This window comes from Stegodyphus dumicola, chromosome 1 (assembly GCF_044657685.1).
Source record: "Stegodyphus dumicola isolate Sdum_Otavi_A_Nest chromosome 1, ASM4465768v1".
Classification (NCBI taxonomy): Eukaryota; Metazoa; Arthropoda; class Arachnida; order Araneae; family Eresidae; genus Stegodyphus; species Stegodyphus dumicola.
Genome location: NC_140768.1, coordinates 37,024,314 through 37,049,988, shown reverse-complemented (window position 1 = coordinate 37,049,988; position 25,675 = coordinate 37,024,314). Strand labels below are relative to the sequence as shown.

At 33.3% G+C, this 25,675-nt stretch overlaps 1 protein-coding gene across 3 annotated transcripts in view; it reads left to right on the top strand.

Annotated features, from left to right (window-relative positions):
• Nucleotides 1-25,675, top strand: part of LOC118186159 (uncharacterized) — a 268,685-nt gene that overhangs the window by 123,517 nt on the left and 119,493 nt on the right. For 2 of the 3 annotated variants that reach the window (XM_085813997.1, XM_085813988.1), the window contains exons 3-6: nt 13,356-13,497; nt 16,753-16,873; nt 19,153-19,335; nt 22,835-22,951. In XM_085813997.1, coding sequence (XP_085670123.1) covers nt 13,393-13,497; nt 16,753-16,873; nt 19,153-19,335; nt 22,835-22,951 — 526 coding nt within the window. In that variant the 5' untranslated portion in view covers nt 13,356-13,392. Of the gene's footprint in view, nt 1-13,355; nt 13,498-16,752; nt 16,874-19,152; nt 19,336-22,834; nt 22,952-25,675 lie in introns of those variants that run through there. The other variant, XM_085814006.1, reaches the window with a different exon arrangement.

Below are 25,675 nucleotides of genomic sequence, written 5' to 3'. Positions count from 1 at the left end.
TCGAGAGAGTGTGTTAAGCTCCGGGAACGACTGAACCGAAAAGCCAGGAGTGTGCTCTGTGTGTCGTCGAGTGCATCGCGAGTAGGAGCGTGGAGAGTTTCGAGAGTACGAGGAGTTTCGAGAACGACCGAACAGAGTCGGGAGCCTGTACTCTGGTGATTTGCAGTGAAGCTGTCTCCACCGTAATAGCCGGATAACTGAAGGCTGTGTCGCTGATTGTTCCAGCGGGTGTATAGTAGATCTTCGACGACTGTAAAACGTGACTTTAGAGCTGTCCTGATTAATATTGGCTAAATAAAGTGTGTTTCGATACTTCATCAAGTGTCGTCATTATTCACTCCGAATCCACACGAACCTCTTAAACATAACATGGAAAAAAAGAAAAAAGTAACAGTATGTTTCTGGTGAAGAGGAAATACGATTCCTGTATAGAAAATTCGCTTTTCTCCTCTTTTTGCATTAATTCTAGATGACTTTTACAGGCGCCTATTTTCATATGTTCTGCTTGGTTACAGCCGAAAACATCGCGGACGAAAATGTCCCGGTGAAAACAACGCAGGGCAAAATCGTCGTGCTACATAACATCGGAGTTCTAAAACATCGTAGTACAAAATATCGTCGTCGAAAATTAAGCGGTTTAAAAACTTCGCAGTGTTAAAACATCGTCGTCGAAAATATCGTGGTAAAAAAAAAAAAGTATCTACAAATAATGCCATTGACGATAACATCGTAGACATGCTTTTTTTCCGGCTTTAATAACTGTAAATGGATATTCCCATAATGTTTTGTGAGTGCAAGATGGAAAAAAGGATAATATTTACTTTCATATTTTTTATTAACTAATAAATATTTGCTGAAAAAGTAAGAAGGAAACGTAAGCATAGAAAATTAATGCAAGTTATAGCACTTAATAGAATTTTAAACCGACATAGTTAACTAACAAAGATCATTAAATAAGCCATTTTTTATAAAGTTTTTACTGGTAATTTTTCATGAAAAGTGTAATCTAAAAAGGATTAGAAAAAGGAAGGTAAGTAAGTAACTGCATGATCTTATCTATAAAAAAAAATTGCTAAGTTAATTATGAGATTATTTTCTTCACTTTTGTTAATCTAATATTCTTATAGTGAAAATTATTTCTTGTTTTGTTTCAGTTTATTCTTGAAGTGTCATTAAAATTTTCATGCACAGCGTGCATATTATACTTTAGGAAAATCACGAAGAGAAGCCTTGCTGCATAATATATTCCGCAACTTTGCTGGTGGAAGATAAGCTGATCGGTCGATATGAGACCGGATCAGTAGCTGGCTTGCTGAGTTTCAAAATTGGTGAGATGACGGCCGTTTTCCACGAAGTCGGAAAGTGACCAAGAGTTAACATATCATTGATTATACGAGTCATCAGGATCGCCATATTACGGGGCATCTTGTTGCTGATGGTATCGCGCCCAGGGCTTTTCTTGATCTGTAGTTTAGATATGTAGTCATAGACCTCCGACGGTCTGACAGGAGGAATGTTGTTCGTGTGTGGTTTTGAGAGGAAATTTGTAAGTGTCTGTGAGACAAGGTGTTCTGTTTGTGGGTGGGATATGTTGTTAATGCAAAACTGAGTAGCATAATGATTAGCAAGTGACTCAGCTTTCTCACTTTCGGTTTAGGCAATTCCTTGAGGGCCAGTTAAGTTGGTGTAGCATCTCATAAGCTTATTAGTAGCTTTGCAGATATTATTTTCTTCAGTGAAAGTGAGTCCGCGATGTTATCGGCGTGGACACCGTTCTGCATTGTTATTATCGTATGTCCTATTGTGAGATCTCACTCTTTTGGCTATCATAAAAAGATATGATCTTACTAAGCCAGGCGACTTCTCAGGCATAAAGAAATAGCACACTGGGAAATGGTTTAAATTGCCCTTTTATTTGATTAAACTCTTAACAAAAATGCACATACATCGTGCTCGCAATAATGCCGATTACTTACGCTAGGAACTTAAGAATAAATTAACAATAACTTAAATGGCAAAGAATAGTGCTGGACTACTTAAAATTAACAGGCTGACTTAGCAACGTACACAGACGATAGACTTCTAAATAAACAGCCGGAAGGCATATCAGCAGGAAGGACAAAACAGCAACGTGCGCTATGCTAACGAAATCACGCTCTGACTTAACTCTTTTCGCCCGTTTAAATACTCTTTTTCACTTTAATTTAATTTGCATCCTGGCGAGAAAATGCGAGGGGAAATGGAGCAGTTGAGGAAAGATAACAAAAACTAGAATAATTGGTTTTTCAAATTAAGGGACACCCTACATTATTATGCTCTGTCTAATATGCAAATTTCACTTCTATCATCTGCTTCTTTCATGGTACTGTAGTTTCATTGGCTAACAATGTTTTCTTTTTGGGAAATGGTGCTTCTTTTTATAAGTTCACGTTTTACATATTTGAGAAATATTGATTGAGATGTGGCCTTTATTGTAAAAGTTCAAATTTCATCTTCTTCTTCTTTTTTTCTTTTGTTATTCAAATAATTGCTGACGTAAATAAAAAAAAGTTAATTTTACTAATTAATATAGTTATTAAAATATTATCAAACTATCTTTTGAAATTTCATCTGATTAAAATGCTAAGGATTTAACGACCAGATGATTATTTAAGAGATACTTATGAAATGATGATTATGGTGTATTTAATGTATATTAGCTTCTTTTGTAATATGTGATAGATCTCTAGATTTGCTACCTGGATGATGTCGATCAAAATTGGGATGGAGCTTAGGCAGATACCGTTTATGTATTGAATAACTCAGTCCAATCCAAATTTGCTGGGTCACACATGTCTGTAAGCACTGTGGTCAGTTCCTTTAATTGTATTAGTGCAACTCGATGCGAAGTCATTGTTCCATTGAAAGGGCATCTGTTTTTTCCCCTATTCTCCCTTCCGGATATTTCCTTTGATTTATTATGCAGCATTCGAAACTCTTTCGCCCGCAACATATCCGGTAAGCAACATCCAAATTGCATTGTGTAAGAAGATTTGGCTCTGTTGTTAACTTGTTCAAGAAGCGACCGAATTTAGTGAGCAGTGGTGACTCATTATAGGTTGTTAGGGCTTGGCGTTTTATTGGAGCAAGAAGGATGGGCTGCCATTTGTGTCTTTTTTTTTTTTTTTTTTTTTTTTTTTTTTAAAGCGAAAGCTTACGGATTGCTCATAAATATAGTGTTGCACATAGAAATGCACAAAAGGTTGTGTTGAGTTATCATACTTAAGAGCCAAATTAAATAATTATATATAAAATGTTAGCAAATATTTCAGCTATTTTTATACTTGTAGATTTGTCATAAATTATATATTTCATTATTACCGAATTTTGACAATTATTGAAAAATATCATATGTGAGATATATAAAAACTTTAGTAATTGGCTAATGTTTTACTTTCACCTCAGAACAAACACCTTTTGCAAATAATAATAATAACAAGCTTCAACCGAGATTTTACTGCAACATTTTGTTATTGCATTTTTTCTCTAATTCTTTTACTTAATTTACTACATTAAAAACGGAAAATTCTCGAAATCAAGATTTTGCCGGAATTATAGATGTTTTGGTCATACATATAGTAGTTACCTCATTGTTTGTTCAAATATGGGGATAGTCGTGTGAAAGCACGTCTCGGTTATCATCCATTAATACTATATGATAAATCTCTGGATTGCTGTTCCCAGTATTTGTGCTGTTTTCAACCTTTTAGCCTGCTTTCATTCTATCGCATAAACATAAAAACGTGCGCCTCTTTTCTTGTTTATTTCTTGATCTGTGCTTATTCAAAAGTGCTACTATAAAAAATTATATAAGCATAATATCCTTGTTAAATAGCATGAAATATAAAGAAAAAGCGTGCTATTTGTCCTTGATTGTGTAAATGCAATAGACTAATACCAGCATCAATTGTGAATATGACAAGTTAGTTATATTTCAAATACAGAGGCTGTTCACACATTTTTTAGACGATGTATATTGTATTCACAAAACTAAATTACATAAAATTCTTGTGTTTAAATGTTCTATTTGACATCCCTTATTCTGAACTATCTTTCGACACCTCAATTTCCAGGATAATAATGCCTTTTGAAGTGGCAGAAGAGGTATTCTATCCCATTCCTCCCGAACAGCTTTCCAGAGTCCTGTTAGGGTTTTGGGACAACGTTTGGATAATCCAGTTTTTAAAAGTCCGAAAGCACAAAAATCCATAGGTGACACATCGGAAGATTTAGTAGGGATATCAGTGAAGGGTTATGGCCTTGATACCAGTTTTTTTGTTCCATTTCTTTTAGGAAATTTACAGCGGATTTTGATGTGTGACTTAGCTTTGTCCTGATGGAGTCTCACAGATGGATGACACTGTGGGTAAAGCGATGGTATTTCATTCAGAAAAATTGGCGATAAAATATGTTCCTGATAGTATTTGGAGTTAATCTTGACATTTTTTTGCACTCTCTTTATTTTTAACTTGCCATCGTAAGAAAAATCAGCAACAATCACGAATCCCTTAGAAAAACTTTCTTTCGATTCTTTGAACCATGTACTTAAATTTTTTTCTCCCCTTTTATGATAATAAATGGCTCTTTTTTTGTTACAATCATTTAAATACACCCATGCTTCATCTATTGTGACAATTGTTTTCCATTTTCTTTGGATAAGTATTTCTCATATAGAATTCTGCAGCGTGTCCTGCGTTGAGCGATATGCTTTGGAAGAAGACGATGCACATTGCGTTTTTTCGCTTTCTTAAGATTTAAATCAACGTTTATCATTTTGTTTACGGTGGACACGGACTGTCCTTTGAATAGGAGGATTTTCTTTTAACATTAAACAACGTACCTTTGCGATAGTCGAAGATGTCCGTTTTTTCCTTGGATACTTGTTTGGAATTTTTGTCCCACTTGAGTCTCCAATTTGACTTTTTTTTTCCTTTCTTGTTGATGATATTACCTATCGACGCTTTAGATATCACAAAACCATGACTCTTACATCATTTTTGGATAACGGAGTATGCATATTTCTCTTCGGAAAGAGCGTAAATGTAGCCTTCGAACCACTGCTTTGTTAAATTCGCCATTTTGAATAAAAACAAAACTTTCAAGCCACAGACGATAATTTTGACTTAAAAACATAGTACAATTGCAATTACTTCTTTTGCAGCTAACGATTTTTTTATTACCGCTTACCAAAATCGTCTAAAAAATGTGCGAACAGCCTCTGTAGCTAATTGACGTTAGTTGTAGTAAGATTAAGAATAATCTAACATCATTCTGTTTCTCTGTTTCTCCTTGAGGATCAGAGCTTAGTTTCTAAGATCAGAAGTGCCAGAGCCCATTGGAAAATAGTCAGGAAGAACAGGGGAAAAAAAAAAAAAAAAAAAGCTTTCTGGGAGTAAGATTTTTGCGGAATTTCGCACCCTTTTCCCCCTTAACACTAATATACTGAATCAGTGGGCTTTAAACCTAAACTCCTCAAAGACTCATAAATGTTGATGTCTTATGCAGGACTCGAACTTGAACCCATCGGCTGATAGCCAGACCTTCATTAAGTATGATGGTGATAGGAATCAAGTCGCTGAAGTGGTCTCTAGAATTAAAACTTTTTGTACTTATTGTAATCTGCTTATAAAGAAAATGTTTTTTTTTTTCCCTTAAATTTATAACTGGTTGAAAATAATTTAAACTGTATGTTGTAAGTGATTACAAAGGGTTTAGGTATGCAAGGATGTAACATACACATGTATATTTACGAGTATATGCACCTGTACGCATATTATGTGTAAACTATAATCACTTATATAAGCAAATGTATTAAATAACTGTTATTTAACTCTCCCCAGCTGTGTTTTCACCCCAGATTTTCATTTAAGTACAGTACTTCGTTTTCGTTTGCTTATACTACATTTGAATAATTAAATATTAGGTATTTGATACTAAAATTGATAATTTTATTCACATTTTAGAGCTCTTTATTTACTTTCAAAAACTGTTGTCTTATTTACACTATTCTCAAAACTATTTATAAAATTATAGAAAATTACTTTGAGTATAGTTCGATTTCTGATGTGCTTAACAAACTAGGTAGAATTCATAAAAATTTCTGCTCATTAAGAATTTGTATGCTAATTATATTAGTTATGCTAAAATTCTGCATGGGCTAGCATATACTTTTATAAATTTATTTAGTGAATAAAATATTAGATTTTGCTTATGAACTGAAATCATACCGCCTAGCTACCGTCTGATGTTTAATATTCTCTCAAAAAATAGTAATAGACCATGATTTGACAATGATATCATTCGCTATTTTCGGAAATGTCGTTGGCTGGCATTAAAAGCTGACTATACGCCGCCAGTCTGGAATGTCTGGCTTAATGCATTTCAGTTCAAATGATAAATGGATCAATATATTGTGAGCGCTTAATATAGTTTTCACTAGTTTGTTTTTAGGCTGGACTGTTTTGAAGATCGCTGGTACCCACAATAGTAATTTGCGTTGAAATTATTGGTAATTTTGTTGCCATTTGCATTTAGAAGTTTTATGACCTGTTTTATTTATTTATTTATTTTATTAGTCCAAAGCGGCAATTTGCCCTGAAGGACTATTAATTTCGTTTTGGCATTTTACGGCGAAAACTTTAAAAGGCTGTATCGCTTTTCAAATCGTTGCCATCATATATTATTATCGCCCTGTCTTATATTTAAAGATATTACATAATGAAGAAACTGCATAAATGTATGTATGTTTCTCGCATTGTGATAAAACGACGGTACCTAGAGCCATCAAAATTTGAATAACGTAATCTTCCATATAATATGGGCATGTGGAAGCCCTAATTTGCATTCGAAATTTGTTTTATTATCGATTTCATATTTTGTTACACTTCAACGAATTTTTGATTAAAAAAAACTAAACGATTTCAAAGCGAGCAATGGCAACTCTGCACGGGGGGGGGATTATCTCCAGCGCGCGAGACTCTGTATCGAAAAATTAAGATATGCTTAAGATATGCTCATTTTAAAATTAATTTGTGATATTGCTGTTAAACTGAATTCTATAGTTTGAGTACACGTAATATTTATTAAATAAAGATAACACACAAAAAGTTAAAAAAAAAAAAAAAAAAAAAAAAGCCCCTTTGGACGTAATTTAAAATCTGAAACCTTTCAGATTTTTTTAAGGCATTGCAGGCTTTTTAGGCAAGTGATAAATAATAACCAACATACATTTCATATACCTTTATCTCAGTTGTATTTTTAACCGATACACAAACAGGAAGAAAAGCTGCTGAAAACACAACCAACCTTCATTATAATACAATTAAAGTATATTAATTTATTTGAATATCATGGATTTAACTTTCAAATAATAAAAATAGCTAAAAACCGGATTTAATGTGTTCGAGGTAGGTGGATACAATAGGCGTTGATATTATGCTTCCTGCAAGCTGTTGTTTCCTTCCGGCAATCAATAAAATTCATAGTATGGAATTTTATTGGTTGCTTTCTCTTTTATGGGTTCTCTGTCTACTGAATGGTATCTGAATCATTACGCTGAGAGTAAAGGTGGGGGTTCATCGATTTTTTACTAGAAGGGATTACTACATTTTTACTTATTTATCAGTTATTACATTGATCAACATATTACATTGTTTTATTATAAAAACAACAACAAAATTAGTGCTATGTATTTTCTGGTATTGATAGCATTTTTTTCTGTTGGTCTTCGAATTTTTGCAGTAGGAATTTTCACTGGTGCTGTTCATCTTTGAGGACAATTTAACTGTTTTTGTCCACGCCACATATAGTCTCCAGTCAGTCTTGTTTAATGTTTTTTCGAGACTTTATTGAAAAGTCAGGCTGGATGCTGTTATGGAAATGAGAGATGGAATATCTTATAAAAAGGCCAAAATTTCCTCAAAAGCGGGGGGAAAAAATTAATGTAATGTGATTATGATATTGCAGTGATATCACAATTTGAGTTTTCGTATCGCACAGTGTGATGAATGCTTTTTATTTACAGCTCCTGCGATAACAAACATTATTATAGAAACAGTGCCACTTATTTTTGCTGCACATAGCAAATTATGGAAGAATAAATTAGAAAATATGCTCAAGGCAGGATCAGATAATAGCATTTCTGCTTGGACTACGGCTTGGATATTCAACATACTATTGCATTTTGAGTAAATAAGGTAGCAAGTAAAAAATACAGATATTAAGTTAAGAAATTATGGCTTAAAATGAAAATGTCCGAAACTACTTTCGAAGACGTAATTTCATCCTCATCAAATATTTGCATCACGTTGAATTAGGTTTGATGGAAAACTTTGTAAAAGCGTAGGATGAAAAAGATGTTTTTAATTTTTTAAAAGCAAAATTTCCCAAATGAATAACTCCAAAGTTCAAAAGGATATTTTCTTTCATCTAGAAATTATGTTACTAATTAAGCATCCAGCATGTGAAGGACTTTGAATTGTAAGAAATTAGGCATTCTTTCGTGCGTGCTGTTCCTTGTAGTTCAATGATTGGAACTAGCATTAAACCATTTATATGGTTCATTAAGTTCATATGGTTGGTTCAGTTCTCGGCAAGAATATTTCTCCCCACCTTCTATGTTTTTCGCTTCCAGGAGGGAGTTGTTACTATTAATCTCTACAGTAGTATCGAGAGTAAAATACTGTGAACAGTAACTTGCCACTGCCTTGAATTTGGCCGATTGTGTTAAGACAACATCCTCTAGACTTCAGATTTAGGTGCTGGGTTAGACCTGTCTTCTTCGGCTCAGGCAAACTCGATGAGATTCGCAAAAACGGGTACCCGCGTGTAAACACTATCCCGGCGTAATGATTCCGACTTTCGAATCTTTGTAATTTCGAACAGTTTAACTCTCTTCAGCCATCTTTTAAATTGCATTGTGGCATTCCTCATTGTGGCCACTACACAACAGTATGGACATCTTGGATGCGTCTTGACCTTCTTGCTGATAATTTGAAGCATTTATTTAGAAGCATCCAGCTTGCTGATGCTGCATGTTCTTTTTAACGTTACCACAAACTTGCGTTCTCTTTAACGTTACCACATTAATGTTTAACGTTAATGATGGAAAACATTCCATCAGTATGTTTGTGCTAACGTTAAAGAGAAATATCAGAGGAAAATTTGGTAACCTGTTTGAAATGAATCAAGAAGTGATATGATGTTCAGTATTTAAAATCTCTGTAGCTAAAATATGAGTTGTAATAAGTTTTAAAATATAAAAATTATTCTTTATCCTTCTTTGTAAATATTTCAAAAAGCATTAAAATTATTTTATTAGGTTAAAAAAATGCTAATTATCAAAGCCCTCGTAATATAATCGCAAGCTAATCGTAACATAATCATAATCGGGCGTTTTATAGTTTCTGCTGCCGCTACCTATTATCAATTGTCTCAAAAATAACAATAACTTTTCGAATGCCATCTTAGATTCATAAGCAGCTGGACTTTTTATAACATTGTAGGTCCCTTACATCAATTCTATCAATAATAACGATGAGTCTGTCAAAACAGGGATTTATAATTGCGGAGGCCTCAGGTAGTGCACGTAGATGGCGCTGCTAATTTTCCATTATTTAATAAAATGAAGCATTATGTTTCTTTTAGTAATGAGGTATCGTACATTTTGAAAATTTACGAAAAATGCGTTGTCATATTAAATCGCATTTTCTTCGCGGAATATTTCCAAACGAAAGCTTACTTTTAGCCAGCCCATGTTAAATTCGATTTCAATTTTCCAATTTGACTAGGGCGTATGTTTTACAGTTTCTGCTAGTTGCGGATATTGAGTTTCTTTTGTTGCATTAGTACGTGTAATCATCAGGTTTACGTGTGAATAAATCGGCTTATTTTAAACTTTCATTTGTTTTCCGTTTATTGTACTTAGAAGCTAAGATGCGACGGTAAATTATTTAGCTGTCTTTATGGTTTTACGAGTTGACATTTAATGTAGTGGAAAACTATACATAATTATAATTAACAATTAAGCCTCTAAAACTGAAGAATATCCAAATCTTAAGTTTTGAAGATGAATTTTGGTGTCAAATTTGGTCGCCAAACATCCAGATGATTTCATATGGGCACCATATTCTTTCAATGAATATCTCAGCATCTGATTAATATCTTTCAATACTTCAGAAGCTATTTCTTCTTAAATAAGATAGTAAATAAGAAACTGCAAACCTATTTACAGTATTTGAGAAAGAAATCATAATAAAAAGTAATTTTGCTATTTGGGTAGAATGTTATCATTTCGTGACCATAGCATCAAGCTGCCGTGGGTTTTTTAAAACTTGTGCTGGTAAGCATTTTTAATTGTCATAGCTGGCTACTGCATACAAAATTATTAAAAACTACTTTTTATTTTGGATAACCATTTAGTGCCCCCCTTCAGTGCTATTAATAATTAATAATAAAATTAAAATTGACTTCAGATGGTAATACACTCAAACTTCGCTACAAGTTTTAAAGACTGGAAATTTGATTCATTATATCCAATCTGGTGAGGGAAAAATTTATTATCTCACAAAATAGTGTAAAAACTGATTGCTAAATCACACAGGAAGAATGATTGACATTGTGATATCTTCCAAAAATATAAATAGTAGCTTTTAAAAGTCACGGTTTAGAGCTCCTCCTCGTATTTCCTAAAAAATACGCATTTATCAGCTTTGATTAGTATTATCTGATAGCTCAATCAAAGAACTTGAATGGAATCAAAGAAACAAGTCAAGCTCCGTTTCAATGGCTCAATGGTTCTTTGGTTCAACGCATGATACAGTAGGATGTCCTAAAGCAGTCATACCGAACCTACGACATGTGCATCCGTTTTCGATGACATAAAACGCACATTTCCAGAACCGTCGAAGGACCAACAAACTGCAAATTACAAAAATGTTTGTCTCTTGCAACAGCCTTTAATTGTCAACATGTAGTGTGCTTACCTCGGGGACTTTCGAGTGCATTCTTGGAAGGTGGATGATTCTAAATGTGACATGGCACCAGAATTAAGCTAGGGTTTTTCTAAATTTGACACACCGAACTCAAAAGATTCGTAATCAGGGAACTGAAGTATGACCTGGTTTTCCAAGAATTGAGTGCTCTGCCTGCCTGACGTAGCCTTTATTTTCATGCATAGAGAAACCGGGGTGGGGGATGAAGATAAAAAATGGTAACATTATAAGGTATTTCTCCCACTTTCCTAGCGTCCTTCGTGGTGTAGTGGTTCTGCACGCTGAGCCGGTATTTCAGAGGTCCGTGGTTCGATTCCCGGCGAAGGCATTTGCTAATTTTTCATCTTGCTGGCCTCTAAAAAAATCCTAATGACTCTACAAGTGATGCCCGAACTAAAAGAGTTGTGGATGATGATTCTCCGCACCCAGGATTTGGCGACTAGGTCCCCTAAAACCCTAGTCGCCCTTTAAAAAAGGGAGTATATAAGGTATTTCTCCCACTTTCCTAGCGTCCTTCGTGGTGTAGTGGTTCTGCACACTGAGCTGGTATTTCAGAGGTCCGTGGTTCGATTCCCGGCGAAGGCGTTTGCTAATTTTTCATCTTGCTGGCCTCTAAAAAAATCCTAATGACTCTACAACATAATGGTGTTTTTCATTATTCTGATATCCTGAACAGGGATGAATTTATAGTTTAGTAATTTTTTAATTGAAAAGTGCGAGAAATTGTTTGCAAAATACAAAAAAATTCCAATCTAAGATATTCACAAAATTCTTTAAATCTGACTTTTGCACATTTGTAAGTTCGCTATAGTCATATAAAATAATACAGTCAAAAGTCGTTAATCCGGACTCGTCAGCACTTCGACTCCGGATTATCGATTTTTCCGGATTATAGATCATCAGTTTAAATCTGGCTAGATGGCATGCAGAAATTATAAAACTAAAAATATGATACCGTAATTTATGAAATAAAGAACAATTATGATCTAAAAGGTATCAAAATTTACAAAAAAAAAAAAAAAAAAAAAAAAAGCTTAATATTTATTTGTTGACTTTATTAAACATTTCTTTCAATGTAAGTTGTTTAAGTTGCTTCGTTTTATGTGATAATACTTTCTCTTTAATTCTATAAACAGACATAATTTCTTGTTCAGTTACAAAGTTCCGCTGTTCAAGTCCTATAATTGCTGTGTCGAGAATATCGACTAATTTGTCAATCTAAATTTTTTCGTTTTCGAAGAAAGTGACCTCTGTGTCACTTTCTTCACTATCGGAAGCGAATTATAATGACGAGGAATTTGATTTAAATCATATCAAAGACGGAGTACATCGAGATGAAATACTACATTTAGTAAGGAATTATAAGCCAAATAAAATAAAAACATCTGCCCTGAAGATAAGGATAGTGCTGACAGATCAACTTCCAATTCATTGCGCGCCGCAGTGTGAAATTGATTAACAGATTTCGGAATGGTTAGAGAAACAAAGGATATGCCTTTATCCATTTTTTGCAGCAATTCCACTTTTTGTTTGATGGACATCAAAACATACTTTCGCATACTTTCGCTGCGCTTCCAATCCGCAGCGTGAAATTGATAAACAGATTTCGGATTTCAAAACATACTTTTGCTTTGTAGATACAAATTACATATTAGTAAATATATATCGGAAATTCTATTTGACATAATCGAAAGTTCAAGCTTACTTTTATAAAATTGCTCTAACTGTCTGCAAAAAATAATAAGACGGATCCAATTCGAAGATTAAGGAACAATGCAATCTGCAACATTAACTGAAATAGATAATTAGATAATTTTAGCTTATACCGTCCGTTATACATTAAACACGCATGCGTAAACGTATTATGCACATGCATATGCGCAGCCGTAAAGGTCTTACGCGCATGCGTAAACGCCTATGCGCAGAAAGTTTGTAGCTTTGAGGTTCAGATTATAGATCATTCCGGATTATGGGTGTCCGAATTAACGACTTTTGACTGTATTAAGTCTGTGGTGAAATTGATCTGGACCAAAATGTTTGTTCATTATATCTAGAGGCTTATTATAATCCGGGTTTGACGGTATATAAAAATTAGTTATTTTTATTCTTTTCCCTCACGTTTTTGCATTGCTTGTATGGTAGGTTTAAATTACTTTTGCAAACAATTTTCATATTGAATATTTATTTCTTAGTCATTAAAGGGAAATCATGGCTGAGAAACTCTTTCTGTTCCCAAATCTTGCTAAAGCAAATGTATGGTTTATTTTTTGGAGGGGGCTAGAGGGAATATAAATTGTCACTAAAATCTTTGTTCTTTTGTTCCAGGATTCCTACAGTTCAGTGTTAAGTCCATAATGAAACTATGACCTCATTGGGAGTCTGGAAAGTTCCCAGTGCCTATCCTAGTGGTTTCAAAAACCCTCTTTTAGGAAATGGAAGCTTCTTAGAAGTGAATTCTGCACCTAAGGTAAATAGTTATCATTATGTGTGCACCAAAGTTTTATTTCTTAGAACTTCTTAGGTAGTGGCAGAGCAATTAAATCTGCATAATCTTGGATAGTTCATAACAGCTTGGATAGTTAAACAAGTTGGTTGCATGAGAATTTTGTGATTTTCATGGTTCTTTCATGTGAAATTTAAATACAGGCCAGTTTTTCTTGGAAAGTCTTCTAAAAGGCATTCCTTCGAATATGAAAGTAAAGTTACTGTACTTTGCTGTAATAAAAAATTCCTTTTTTTTTTTTAACTTTACAGTTTGTTACTTTACAGTTGAAAAATAATGCATTTTTTATCCTTTAGAATTTTATAAGTATCATATTTTAATAAATTACTACCATTTTCTCTCCTGAATTTAGCTATACAGTTCTTACCATGATACCAAATTAAAATTCTTAACTATGAGATGTAAACGGAAAGAACTGAAATTCTATTGAACAAAATCTTCTACACCTCATGACAGTCTGCCTGAGGACACATGTCTACCTGAGGACACATACATGGCTAGAACGACCTTTACACCCTGTTCTTCAGGTTATCCATATGCACCAAACTGATTGGGGATGTTCAGTTCTTCCAATTCATTGCACATTTGGTGATTTTTTGCCAAATCCAGCACATTTCATTAACAATCTTTTTGTGCAGTGAAGGTGGCAGTTGAACTTGATAGTTAAGTTTAGAGTAAAATGTAAAGCTTGTTTTTCATTTTCTGAATTCATATGAAATTTTGTATTATTATCTGAATGGAACATATTCAAATTTTATGACATTTTAAAACCGAATTGTTGCTTAATTTGAAATGGTGAAGCTAACAAGGTATTCCTTGGGCTTTAGGTTAAATTCCCCCCCCCCCGCAAAGAGCGTTTGCTTGGCTAGCAGTCGAATATATAAATTTAGTAAATTGACTATGTTATTTTCTTCTAATTTGTAAGAGTTTACACAGTTTGTAGCTTCCAAAACAGTGAGGCAGAGGAGAATTTTCTATTTTTGTTTTCATTAATTGGATTTGAATTCGCTATCGTTAAAAAAAAACTCTATTTTATAACAGATGTTATAAAAACTGTATCTTGTATTAATTGTCTGCTAAGATGCATACTGGTTCAGTCATACCCACACAATCACCATCCTACAGTCTTGGCTTGTTTATTACTGTTTAAAATAAAATAAATAAAAATATTGGTTACTCCAAGAACCTCAGATTGCAGTCTAACGATTCAAAGAAGAGTTTACCTTTAAAAATTTCAAAGTATTAGAAAAATATTAAAACTTTAAAATTGTAAGCATATGTAAAAATATTGCTAAACATGAATCTATACCAATTAAATAAACCTATAAATCAATTAAAAATACAGCATTAGAAATGCCTTTTTGTTAATTACAAAGTGTAAATGCTTATAAGAACTAAAAAAAAAGTAAAAAAAAATTAAAATGCAGGATATTAATGAATGATTTATTGCTTGTATTTAAAAAAACAAATTATGTTCCTATGCTTATGCTTTGTTGAGTGAAATGGCTGTGTTCGATGACACATGAAAGATATATGTTTTGCTTCACGCTAGGGAAATACATTGCTTTTGCATCTGTAAATTCATAAAAAGCAAGCTGGTTCAGAATCATTGAATTATGTTTTAATTATACTTTCTAAAGGAAACTGGCTTATATTCACATTACACGTGGCAAAAACCATGAAAACCAATCATGAAGCTTGGATTCGAATCAAGGTCTAGCTACCAGTATTTAGCGATATTAACTACTTCACTGATGGGACACTTGCATATTAGATTTTCTAAGGGATGTTAGCTTCTATTTGTAATGTTATTTATAACTGTTTATAGTTCTTCCTTTGCCATAATTGGTGGCCTTGAAAAGAGCCCTTTTTTAAACTGAGGTATTCAATCCTGCTAAGATTATCCTATCCTCTGAAAAATCCGAAACATTTAACTTGTCAGTATTAAATTTCATGCACTGGACATTGTTCTCTGCTAGATAATCTAATTTTTACATTTTCTGTTCTGTTACGTGTGTGAGGCACGTAACAGATTGCATTGGAGTCACCAAATCAGTCAATTTCTCAATCAGTTTATGGATATCATCCTTTTTAAAATTTTTCAGATGTTACATATCCTTTCACACTCCTCCATATAAGTTCAGTTGGGTTCAATTCAATAATGATATAGTAGTAAATGGAGGACAGTATATTTGTCAGCAGCTATGGTATCGATATGATGCAAGGTGCATGAGTGGGATTTCTTGAAGACACATTTAAAGTTCATAAAGAATGGTAGTCATATAGAAAAGGGAAATGTTGTATCAAAGCATATTCTACTTTAAAGGGTTTTTCTTTTTCCAAGGCATCAGTCCATGACTTCAATGTATGGTGCACTTGGTGTAAAAAGGATCATGATGGAATCTAGATAACTCATACTATTTCAGAGGTTAATAAATAAAAATACAAAAATAAAAAAATAAAAAAAAAGAACACTGATGTCTTCCCCTTGATAAAACTGGCATACACAAATTTAATCAAGAGCATTTGTACCCTTTAATAAATGCCATGTTTCCTGGTGCGGATGATTTCTCATTATGAATGCAGAACTGAAATGAGTAACTGCTCTATTAATTTTCAGTCATTCCATTTTCTCTCGTACTCCTCAATTTTAAATTCAAATTAGTAGTTTTGAAATATTTGTGAGATGAAATGTTTTGCAGCAATATCTAGTAAACAAAATTTATAATGAATAGCCATATATCATGTGACCTGGTAATACCTCTTTAAAGATTGTAGCACCTGATTCGTTGTCTTATTGGACTTCAGTTTTTTTGGGGGTGCTGAAGCAGTCTTATGTATTATTATATAGTTATGTTTAATATTTAGATATTTTAGTATATTAGGCTAACTAGTTTGATCTTTTACATCTTTAAATTATTATCATACAACTTAGTTTAATTTTATTTAAATTATGCAACAGATTTGGATTTTGATCTTACTGTATATTAGAAAAGTAGAATAATTCTGAAGCACTGGTTCACACACAGAGAATGTACAGAAAGAATTGAGTGTGAGTGTGTGTCTAAAACTTCCTTTAGCAAGAACATTATATGTTAGATGCTTAATTACATAGTTGCTTATTTCATAACATCATTTCCCACCCTTCCTTCTGTGCTTATTACATATTGTACATATTACACTTATTGCGTATTGTATTACATATTGTGGACCTTCTAGGATGGTTTGGCTATTTCTGAAAGTGGACACACATTTAAAGTTCAAACAGAAGGGCCCCATCTTGTTAGCTTGGGTAGTGGGAGACTAAATACTGCTATTACAATTCATCCACTGCCAGAAGGTATGGATATATATCTGCATTCTGTCTGTCATTTAATTATGTGAAACCTAGCATGCTGGTGAAGTAGATTGATTTAGTGTTGTCCTCTTTTTCATACATTCAAACAGCTTGTGTTTCTTGCTTGTCTTTCATTTTTTTCTTTTTTAGTTCAGCATACTCAGATTCTCTCATCTTAAACTCTTACACTACTTTCTTTAGAAAAAATTTAATTTGTAAAATTTGTTTGATGTTGGATAATGTGACTTTAAAGTTTTTTTTTTTTTTTTTTAATGTTATAGGCATTTTTAAGAGATGTTTAATTTATTCCAAGAAAAAGAGACCAAAAATAAAATACAGTATCTGTTTGAAAGAATTCTGTTTAATTTGCTTGATGTAACAAATTATTGCATGATATTAACTTCGGATTTTGCACGTGAAATTGTTTTTGAATGTAGAGAAGAAATGTTTCTTATACTTTGATTTTTAAAGTAAAAATATAATACATTGTGGATTTTGAAGAACAAGATATATTTTGGAAATATTTCTTTCAGACTAAGTGTTTGTGGATTCCAAATTGTTTTAGCTTTCAGTTATGTTGCTTATGCATGAATTCAGTAATACTAATAATGAAGCTGCATAATGTCTATTAATATATTTTTCTTTTGTTTCCTGAAGAGAAATTTTAACATCTTTTTAAAAAAATGCTTGAAAAAATACACTGGTGTGCAAAAATTAAGGACGAAGTTGAAAAATTAGCATATCAGCTGAACGAAGAGGCAGAGCGGACAGAAAGACCAATCAGGAGATTAAGTAAGGTGATGTACGGTAGCACATGCGCAGATATGCAGGTAGACGTAATGGGGGAGTGTCTGAGTAGTATAAAGCATGTTGTCGGTGTAAGATCAGTATTTCTGGCAAAGAGATTGCATGCCGTATAGCAGTTAAAATCACACCGAGTTGCTGCCTCAGCGAGAAATGACGAATAATCAATCTGTTAGACGACATCTGGATGCTTTTACCCGAGGTCGAATCATTGGGAAGTTGGAGGAAGGCTGCAGAGTTCGGAATTGCTCACAGCATCGTTTCACGACTTTGGAGACAATTTCAAACTATAGGAGCAGCTATCCGGGGGTTCAGTAGTGGTCGTCCATGAGGAACCACACCCGCAGATAACCTGTATATTGCCTTACAGGACAGAAGAAACAGGTGGCAGACAGCGGGAGAAATCGCTAGACACACGACACAGGTGACTGGACGACCAATATCGCGTTTTACCGTGGCCAGAAGACTGCACGGTGGTGGTCTGTTTGCACGACGCCCTGTACGGTGTGTACCTCTAACGCCTGCCCATCGGAGAAGGCATTCTCTGTGGTGCCGGGAACACCGGAATTGGAGAGACAATGAATGGGGACGAGTACTCTTTACAGATGAGAGCAGATTCAGTCTGAGTAGCGATTCCCATCGCATACTCATCTGGAGAGAGCGGGGAAGCCGCAATCATCCTTCGAACATCATTGAAAGGGACAGGTATGGAGGTGGCAGTGTTCTCGTTTGGGGAGGCATCATGCTTGGTAGTCGTACAGACCTTCACATCTTCGACGCAGGTTCAGTCAACGGAACCCGTTATTGTAACGAGATTCTTCTCCCATATGTGCGTCTTTTTAGAGGCGCTATGGGTCCACAGTTCCTTTTCATGGACGACAATGCACCATGTCATCGCACAGTAGCTGCCGAACAGCTCTTAGAGAGTGAGGATATTGAACGTATGGATTGGCCGGCACGATCTCCGGATCTCAATCCCATCGAGCATGTATGGGATTTTCTAGGCAGACACTTGGCAGCTCATACCTTACCACCAGTAACAATTCCGGAGCTTCAATTGGCGCTGCAAGACGAATGGGCAGCAATGCCTCAACAACTCATTGACACCCTCATTCTCAGCATGGGCAGATGCTGTGAAACCTGCCTAGCAGTCAGGGGAGATCATATCCCCTATTAAAGACCGGATGTTTCTTGCTGGACACCCATCACAGGGATTTTTCGGCCTTCAGTCGCATTGCGCTCCATGCTACTTTTTCAATAAAGCTTCTTTTTATCCCTCTGATTTCTCTTTTAGTAAGTGTTGCTTACATTACTCATGTCTTTACGTATTGGGGATCTTACGGTATTAAATGTGTTGATTTGGAAAGCTTTTGTACAAAGTTATATTGAAAAAAAAACATCTTGTCCTTAATTTTTGCACACCAGAGTATGAATGCCATATTATTTTAAAGTTGATAATTGAGTATATGTATTTGCAGGCAGAGTTTATGTTGGAAGTATTGTTGCTCAACATCAGAAAGATATAATAATCCATGGGCCTGGCATTGAAAAGGATCATTGTTTCATAGATAATAATAATGGTCTCGTAACAATTTATCCACAGCATGGTGATGTTTCAATTGATGGAGTACTTATTGTTGAACCTACTTGTTTATCACAAGGTATTTAAATATTTATGGAAGCAATTAAGCTTTTTAAAATTTTGATTGTAAAGCTTTATTAAAGAACATAATAAATTGCAGGTCTATGTTTTAAAAAGTGTTCAATGTTAAAAAAAAGGGTCTAAAAAATATAGTTGTGTGAGAGTAAAAGAAATTTATTTTTTGAAATTTATTGGCCTACATATGTAAATACTAAGTGAAATATGAAACTCAGTGCTTGTTAACATAGTTCTCAGTTGCATCTTTAAAATTTTTGTTGTAATAACTCTCTAATGTGCTATGAAATAAAAAGATATATAGTCATAGAAACATATAATTTTATATGTCCTGCCTCCCCTCCCCCACCAAAAAAAAGTTTCTAAATACAGCTCCATGTTTATCTTTTTCTTTTTTTTTTTAATAGTATTTTCATTAATATGCATTTATTCTTTTAATAACAAAATATCTTTTGGCATTGTTTGCTGGATATTTAGGTCTTATTGTTGTTTAGAATACTGTGTTTATGCAAATTTTACATTTTTGAAGGTGACAAGACTGTTCGAGTTTTGCGTTGGAAAAAATATAAGATAAAAATGTAGGATAAAGAATTATGCAATATGTATAAAAACTAAATTCTGCACAATTCAACACATGTTTTAGAAAACTGTTTGAATGCAATTAATATTTAAAGAAAATGTTGGAACTGAATTAAAATATCACAAGATGAAGAAAAATCTCTGAAATCATTAATAATCAAATATTCTAATTTTCAACACAGAAACTAAAGAATTATAATTTATATTCAAGAAAATTTTAATTCACAGTTCTGTGTAGGAGAGGATTTATTAACCTGATGAATATTCTCACAAACCAATTCAGTTATTAAAATGCTATAACCCTCTCAGCATTACAACTTTAGCCCAAAAATTACAAAGCTCCCCAAAATGGCATGAGAAAGTAGTATTTTCTTGATTAATAATGTTTAAATGACCCTCTCACTTCTTACCTTGAACCCCTTTCCATGCAATATACATTCAACTCAGAATTGAACAGATAAAGATCTAGCAGGAAATTTTCATGTGTAACGAATATGAAAGCCATTCTTCAATATGGAATTTTATATCCATATCCCTTGAAAAGTTTATACAGAAGTAAGTACTTACAAGGAATTTTTGTTTACCCCTCTGCATGTTGTCATGGTACAGTTCATCTGGCTAGTAGTTGAAAGATACAGAATTTGAATTCTGGCAAGAGCATAGCTGGCTTTTCATGTTTTCTGCTTTAAAAAGTTTAATAAAAAAAGTGTAAAAGTAGTATTCGACTAACACGTAGTGGGTGATAATTGGTTGGCACCTGGATTTGACTGCTGATATGGTCACCAGTTATCACCCACCACATTTTAGTCGAATACTCCTTTCTCCAATTATCCTTTAAATATGGGCAAATGCAGAGAATTTTTGCCTTCTGCACTGTGTGCTCTCATGGGGCGACTGGTAGTCATATCTGTCTAGCAATCGGCTGATCTGGAGCTTAAACCCCACCAAGGATATAGCTGATTTTGATGCTTCAAAAAGTCTTAACAGACACTACATATTTATAAAAATATTAATTGTTTATGTAATCAGTAGTAACATTTATGTTAATATATCAAATATTTTAATACAAAAATTAATTTTTACGACTTTCCTCCTTTTAAAAAATTATAAGATACTTATAAGATACTGTATATTTATTAGTAGATTTTAGAATCATTGGCATCCAACAGTATTATTCCTAGCATCGTGGTCGAGTAAAAAAAAAATGTGTTAAAAACAGTGTAATTGAAAAAAAGGGGGTTAAAAAAATGAGAGAAACAAATAAGCGAAAGCAAAATTTTGTCTTCTGAAAACTTCAGATTACAGTCTTACATCTCAAAGGAGAGGGAAAAATATGAGAGATTAGAAAATTTAAAAACACCACACAAACTACTCCTTCTCTTAATAAATAAATAAATAAATAAATAAATAACATCGTAATCTTTATTATGGAATAAAACTAAAAGTTAGATGAAAAAGAATTTCAAATTTAAGAGTGTTTCTTTAGACACTTTTTTTTTTTTTTTTTTTTTGAAGGAGGAATGTTTAAAAACAGAAAAATATCTAAATGTTTAAAAAGTATATTACTATTTGAAGGAAATTAAAAGTAGAAGGATTTATAGAGATTAGATGTATTTTTATAGATAAATATTTATAAAATTTATAGAGAAAAACAGAAGGATTATAAGATGTGTAATTTTCTTCAAATCAAACCAAATTTTCATCAAAATCATTAGATTTTGTTCTAGATGCAGATAAAAGCATATACAAAAATGTAGTTAGAAATTTTGTAATTGATCAATAATAGGTGCTAAATATCTGTTTTATTTATGACAATAATTGTATAAGGTAATACTTGTTGCAAAATATTATTAATAGGTGTACTAAAAATATTTTTCAAATTTTATGTTATATTGAGTAATGCACTTTTATTGTATTAAAGATAAATTTGTATTGTACAGTACAAAGTCCGTATTCCAAACTCGTCGGAATTTCGGCAATTCCGGATTAGGGGGTTTTCCGGATTATAGATCATCAATTTAAATCTGGTAAGATGGCATGCAGAAATTATAAAAATTAAAATATGAAACCATAATTTATGAAATAAAGAGCAACTGTGACCTAAAGGGTATCAAAATTTACAAAAAAAAAGCTTAATATTTATTTGTTTACTTTATTAAACATTTCTTTCAATGTAAGTTATTTAGGTTGCTTTTTTTTGTGTGTGTTAATACTTTCTGTTTAATTCTCTCTTCTATAAACAGACATAATTTCTTGTTTAGTTACAAAGTTCCACTGTTCAAATCCTGTAATTGCTGTGTCGAGAATACCGACTAACTTGTCAATCGAAATTTTTCCATTTTCAATAACCCCTCTGTCACTTTCTTCACTATCGGAAGTGCGCATGTGTAAACGCTCTACTGGCTTTATGTGCATGCATAGCGGACATGCGCATCAAACGCATGCGTAAGTTTGTGGCTTTGAGGTCCGGATTATAGATCATTCTGGATTACGGACTTTGTACTATATTAAATTTTGTTGTATTTTGTGTGTAAATTTTTGTTGCATTAAAGATGATCTTGTACAATGTTACTTAGCAAACAGCATTTCTATAGTGTGGGTACTATTTTATCGCAAATTAAAAATAACAAACACTTCATGGGTGTTTTCTTTTCTTTGAGGTCTTAAAAACCCTAAAATGTTTAACTAAACTCTTAGATGCTAAAACCACATATTTTAAAAGTACATATCAAAGCTATTGTGGAATTTTGCTATTAAATTAACAGGGAGTTATAATAATTTCTGAGTAGGTTTGAGTTATCCAAAAATATTTTATGAAACCAAGAGCATGATGTAAAATGTAATGAGCATGTAAAATGAAATTTTTCTTTAAAAATATCGTTGAATATGATGGCTGATTTTTTTTTTTTTTTTTTTTTTTAAAGGATGCATATTGTGCCTTGGTCGTTCCAACTTTTTTCGTTTTAACAATCCCAAAGAAGCTCACCTAATGAAGCAAGCATCTCCAGCCCCTCGAAAAATTGTTTCTGGTTTTGTTCCTGGTAAGTGATATTTTTCATGGTTATATTTAATTTTAATATGAGGTAGGATTCAAAAGTTCCCGAGCTTAGTCTATAATGTAAAACATATTATGAATTAAATGTCAGAAACACATCCTCCTTCGAAATAAGAAGACCCTTGTGCAACAACACACTTTTAACCAACGCCTGTAAAGTTCATCGAAGCATGTCTGGGATCCATTTTTGGCCATGTCCTTTTATTCAGTCTGCAACGCACATTTAACTTCATCTGAAGATTGAAATCGACGACCCTGCAAGTGTCTTGCCAGTTCAGGAAATAGGAAGAAATCGTAGGGTGAGGGATCAGGTAAGTAAGGAGCATGAGGCAAATAGTTGTTTTTATTTTGTAAGAAAGTCATTGATGAGCAGGAGCATTGTCATGCAACAGCACCTATGACTGCTTAGCCCACATTTTTGGTCTCTTCTTCCGGATTGACTCAGACAAATGACGCAGGATTTCAGTGTGGAGTTCTTTGTTCACAGATGCGTCCTTCAGGGATAAATTCCAGATGCACAATGCTCTGGATAATACCTTTAGCATGACCTTTCCTTTAGAGCAATTTTGGCGGAATTTCTGTTTCCGTGGAGGTTATGGTGATTTCCACATCGGCAATGCTATCTTTGTTTGCGGGTCGTACAAAAAATGCCATTTCTCATTTCCAGTAGCAATTCTGCCAAGTAGGGAAAAATCTTTGTCAACAGCCGAGATTAAGTCTCCTGCCATTTCCATTCAAATTCCCTTTTGGTCTATGTTTAACATGCAGAGAATAATTCCCTATGCATGTTAAGATTACACCCTATGCATGTTAAGATTCTTAGTCAGTATCCGCTGACATGTTTACTCTGCTATCCAAACTGATTCTGCTATTTGGCAAATTGTTTGCTGTCTGTTCGCAAACACCTTTTTGATGTTTTCATTGGTGCACGAAGTCATGGGACAGCCTTAGTGTTCATCGTCTTTGGCACTTTCCCTACCTTCTCTGAAATGACGATGCCACTCAAAATCTTGTGTTCTCGATAACGTTTCACTTCCGTACACATTTCGAAAGTCTCTAGCACTCTTTTCCAAGTGAACACAAAATTTGATATTGATTCTCTGCTCAACTAATGCCATTTCTTTCTATCGCCGGTTACTAAATGCATCTGCCTACAAAAAATGCTGTCACCGCGAGCTTTTGACCTTGTGATTTGGGACAAACCAGTTTTAGAAAAGGGGGAGAATGTAGTAACACAAAAACGTTCTCGTAGTCGCACTACTGCAAAAAATTTCTACGTTATAGACTCAGTCCGGGAACTTTTGAATTCTGCAGCGTATATCATTGCAGTACTAATGCTGAATTTTGAATCAAATAATTATTATAAATTTATTTCATTATTTGCACATACTGTTGGGATTGTGAATTTAACTTCAGATTGCAATAATATTTTCATAAACATGATAACCACTATTGAGATGAAATAGTTTTTTTTTTTTTGTTTGTTTATATATTACAAACAGTAGTCTTGTATTTTGCTTAATAAATATGAACATATTTAGCTATAATTTTGTGAATGTTTTTTTAGCTGTATAACTATATTTTATTATTATATAGAAATGCAGTTAAGCATCTCATTAATGAATGAGAAAGCATTTTATATGTATTATATGAACACTGAAGTTATTCTTTGTAATCATGCAAATGTGGGATTTATCATGTAAATATTATGTTTATTGACAGCTGTTGCTATTTAGTTGTTAATTACTAAAACTTAACTTCCATTTTATTAGCATATGGTAAAAATATATGCATTTCTACTAAATAATTATTTTATTTGCTCCCTCCTTGGAATGAAATTTGATCTGACTCCTCCTCTTTCCCCCAAAAAGTATAATATGTTATATGTATCATGTTATAGTTTGTTTCACATTATCAAAGCTCAATAAATGAATAAAGAATTTTTTTAATGTGTTATTTATTGTCATATGATGCTTGACTTTATAATATGTTACTTTCAATGCATGAATATTAACATTTTGAATGGGGTCCTAAGTAAAACTTCACATTATCTACAGATAATATTGGTTGACATTTTATGCAAAATGATAATATTGTGATGTGTAATCATTGAAAGTTCTTTGGCTTTTCCCATTTACCAAAAGGTGCACACTCTGAGTTTGAAACACACTCTCAATTTAGTAGTTACAGTAATTAAAAAAGACCAGTCTTTATTCCCTTTTTTCAAAATGTAAAAATAATATAAAATAAATTTGCAATTCTATAAATATGGAAATCAGCAACAGAATACATTTTTTTAAAAAATCATCCTCTAGTGGCCCAGAGGTTAAATTGCTGAACACTATTCTAATTTTAAAGTAATAAAGCAATTATTTGACATGTTCATTTTATGTCACTTGCCAGTTTGTCTTCAGGATTGAGCGGTGTTTAACTGTGAGCAATAATATAGCAGCTATGAAATAATTAAATGAAGTTAGCCATAGTTAGTGTGCAACTGTGCTGGCTGATGTTAATGATGTAAAAAAATAATAGCTTCTTTGTATTACATGCTTTACCAGTGGTCGAGTGGTTAAGACCGCTGGATGATGGAGATTGGATCCCAAATGAGTGAGCTGGCTGCATGATTGGTTTGTATGATTTTTCCCATATGAATCATGGTTATAAGTCAGTTTCCCATAGGAAGTTTTCCATGAAGATGTCTCTCCTCTAG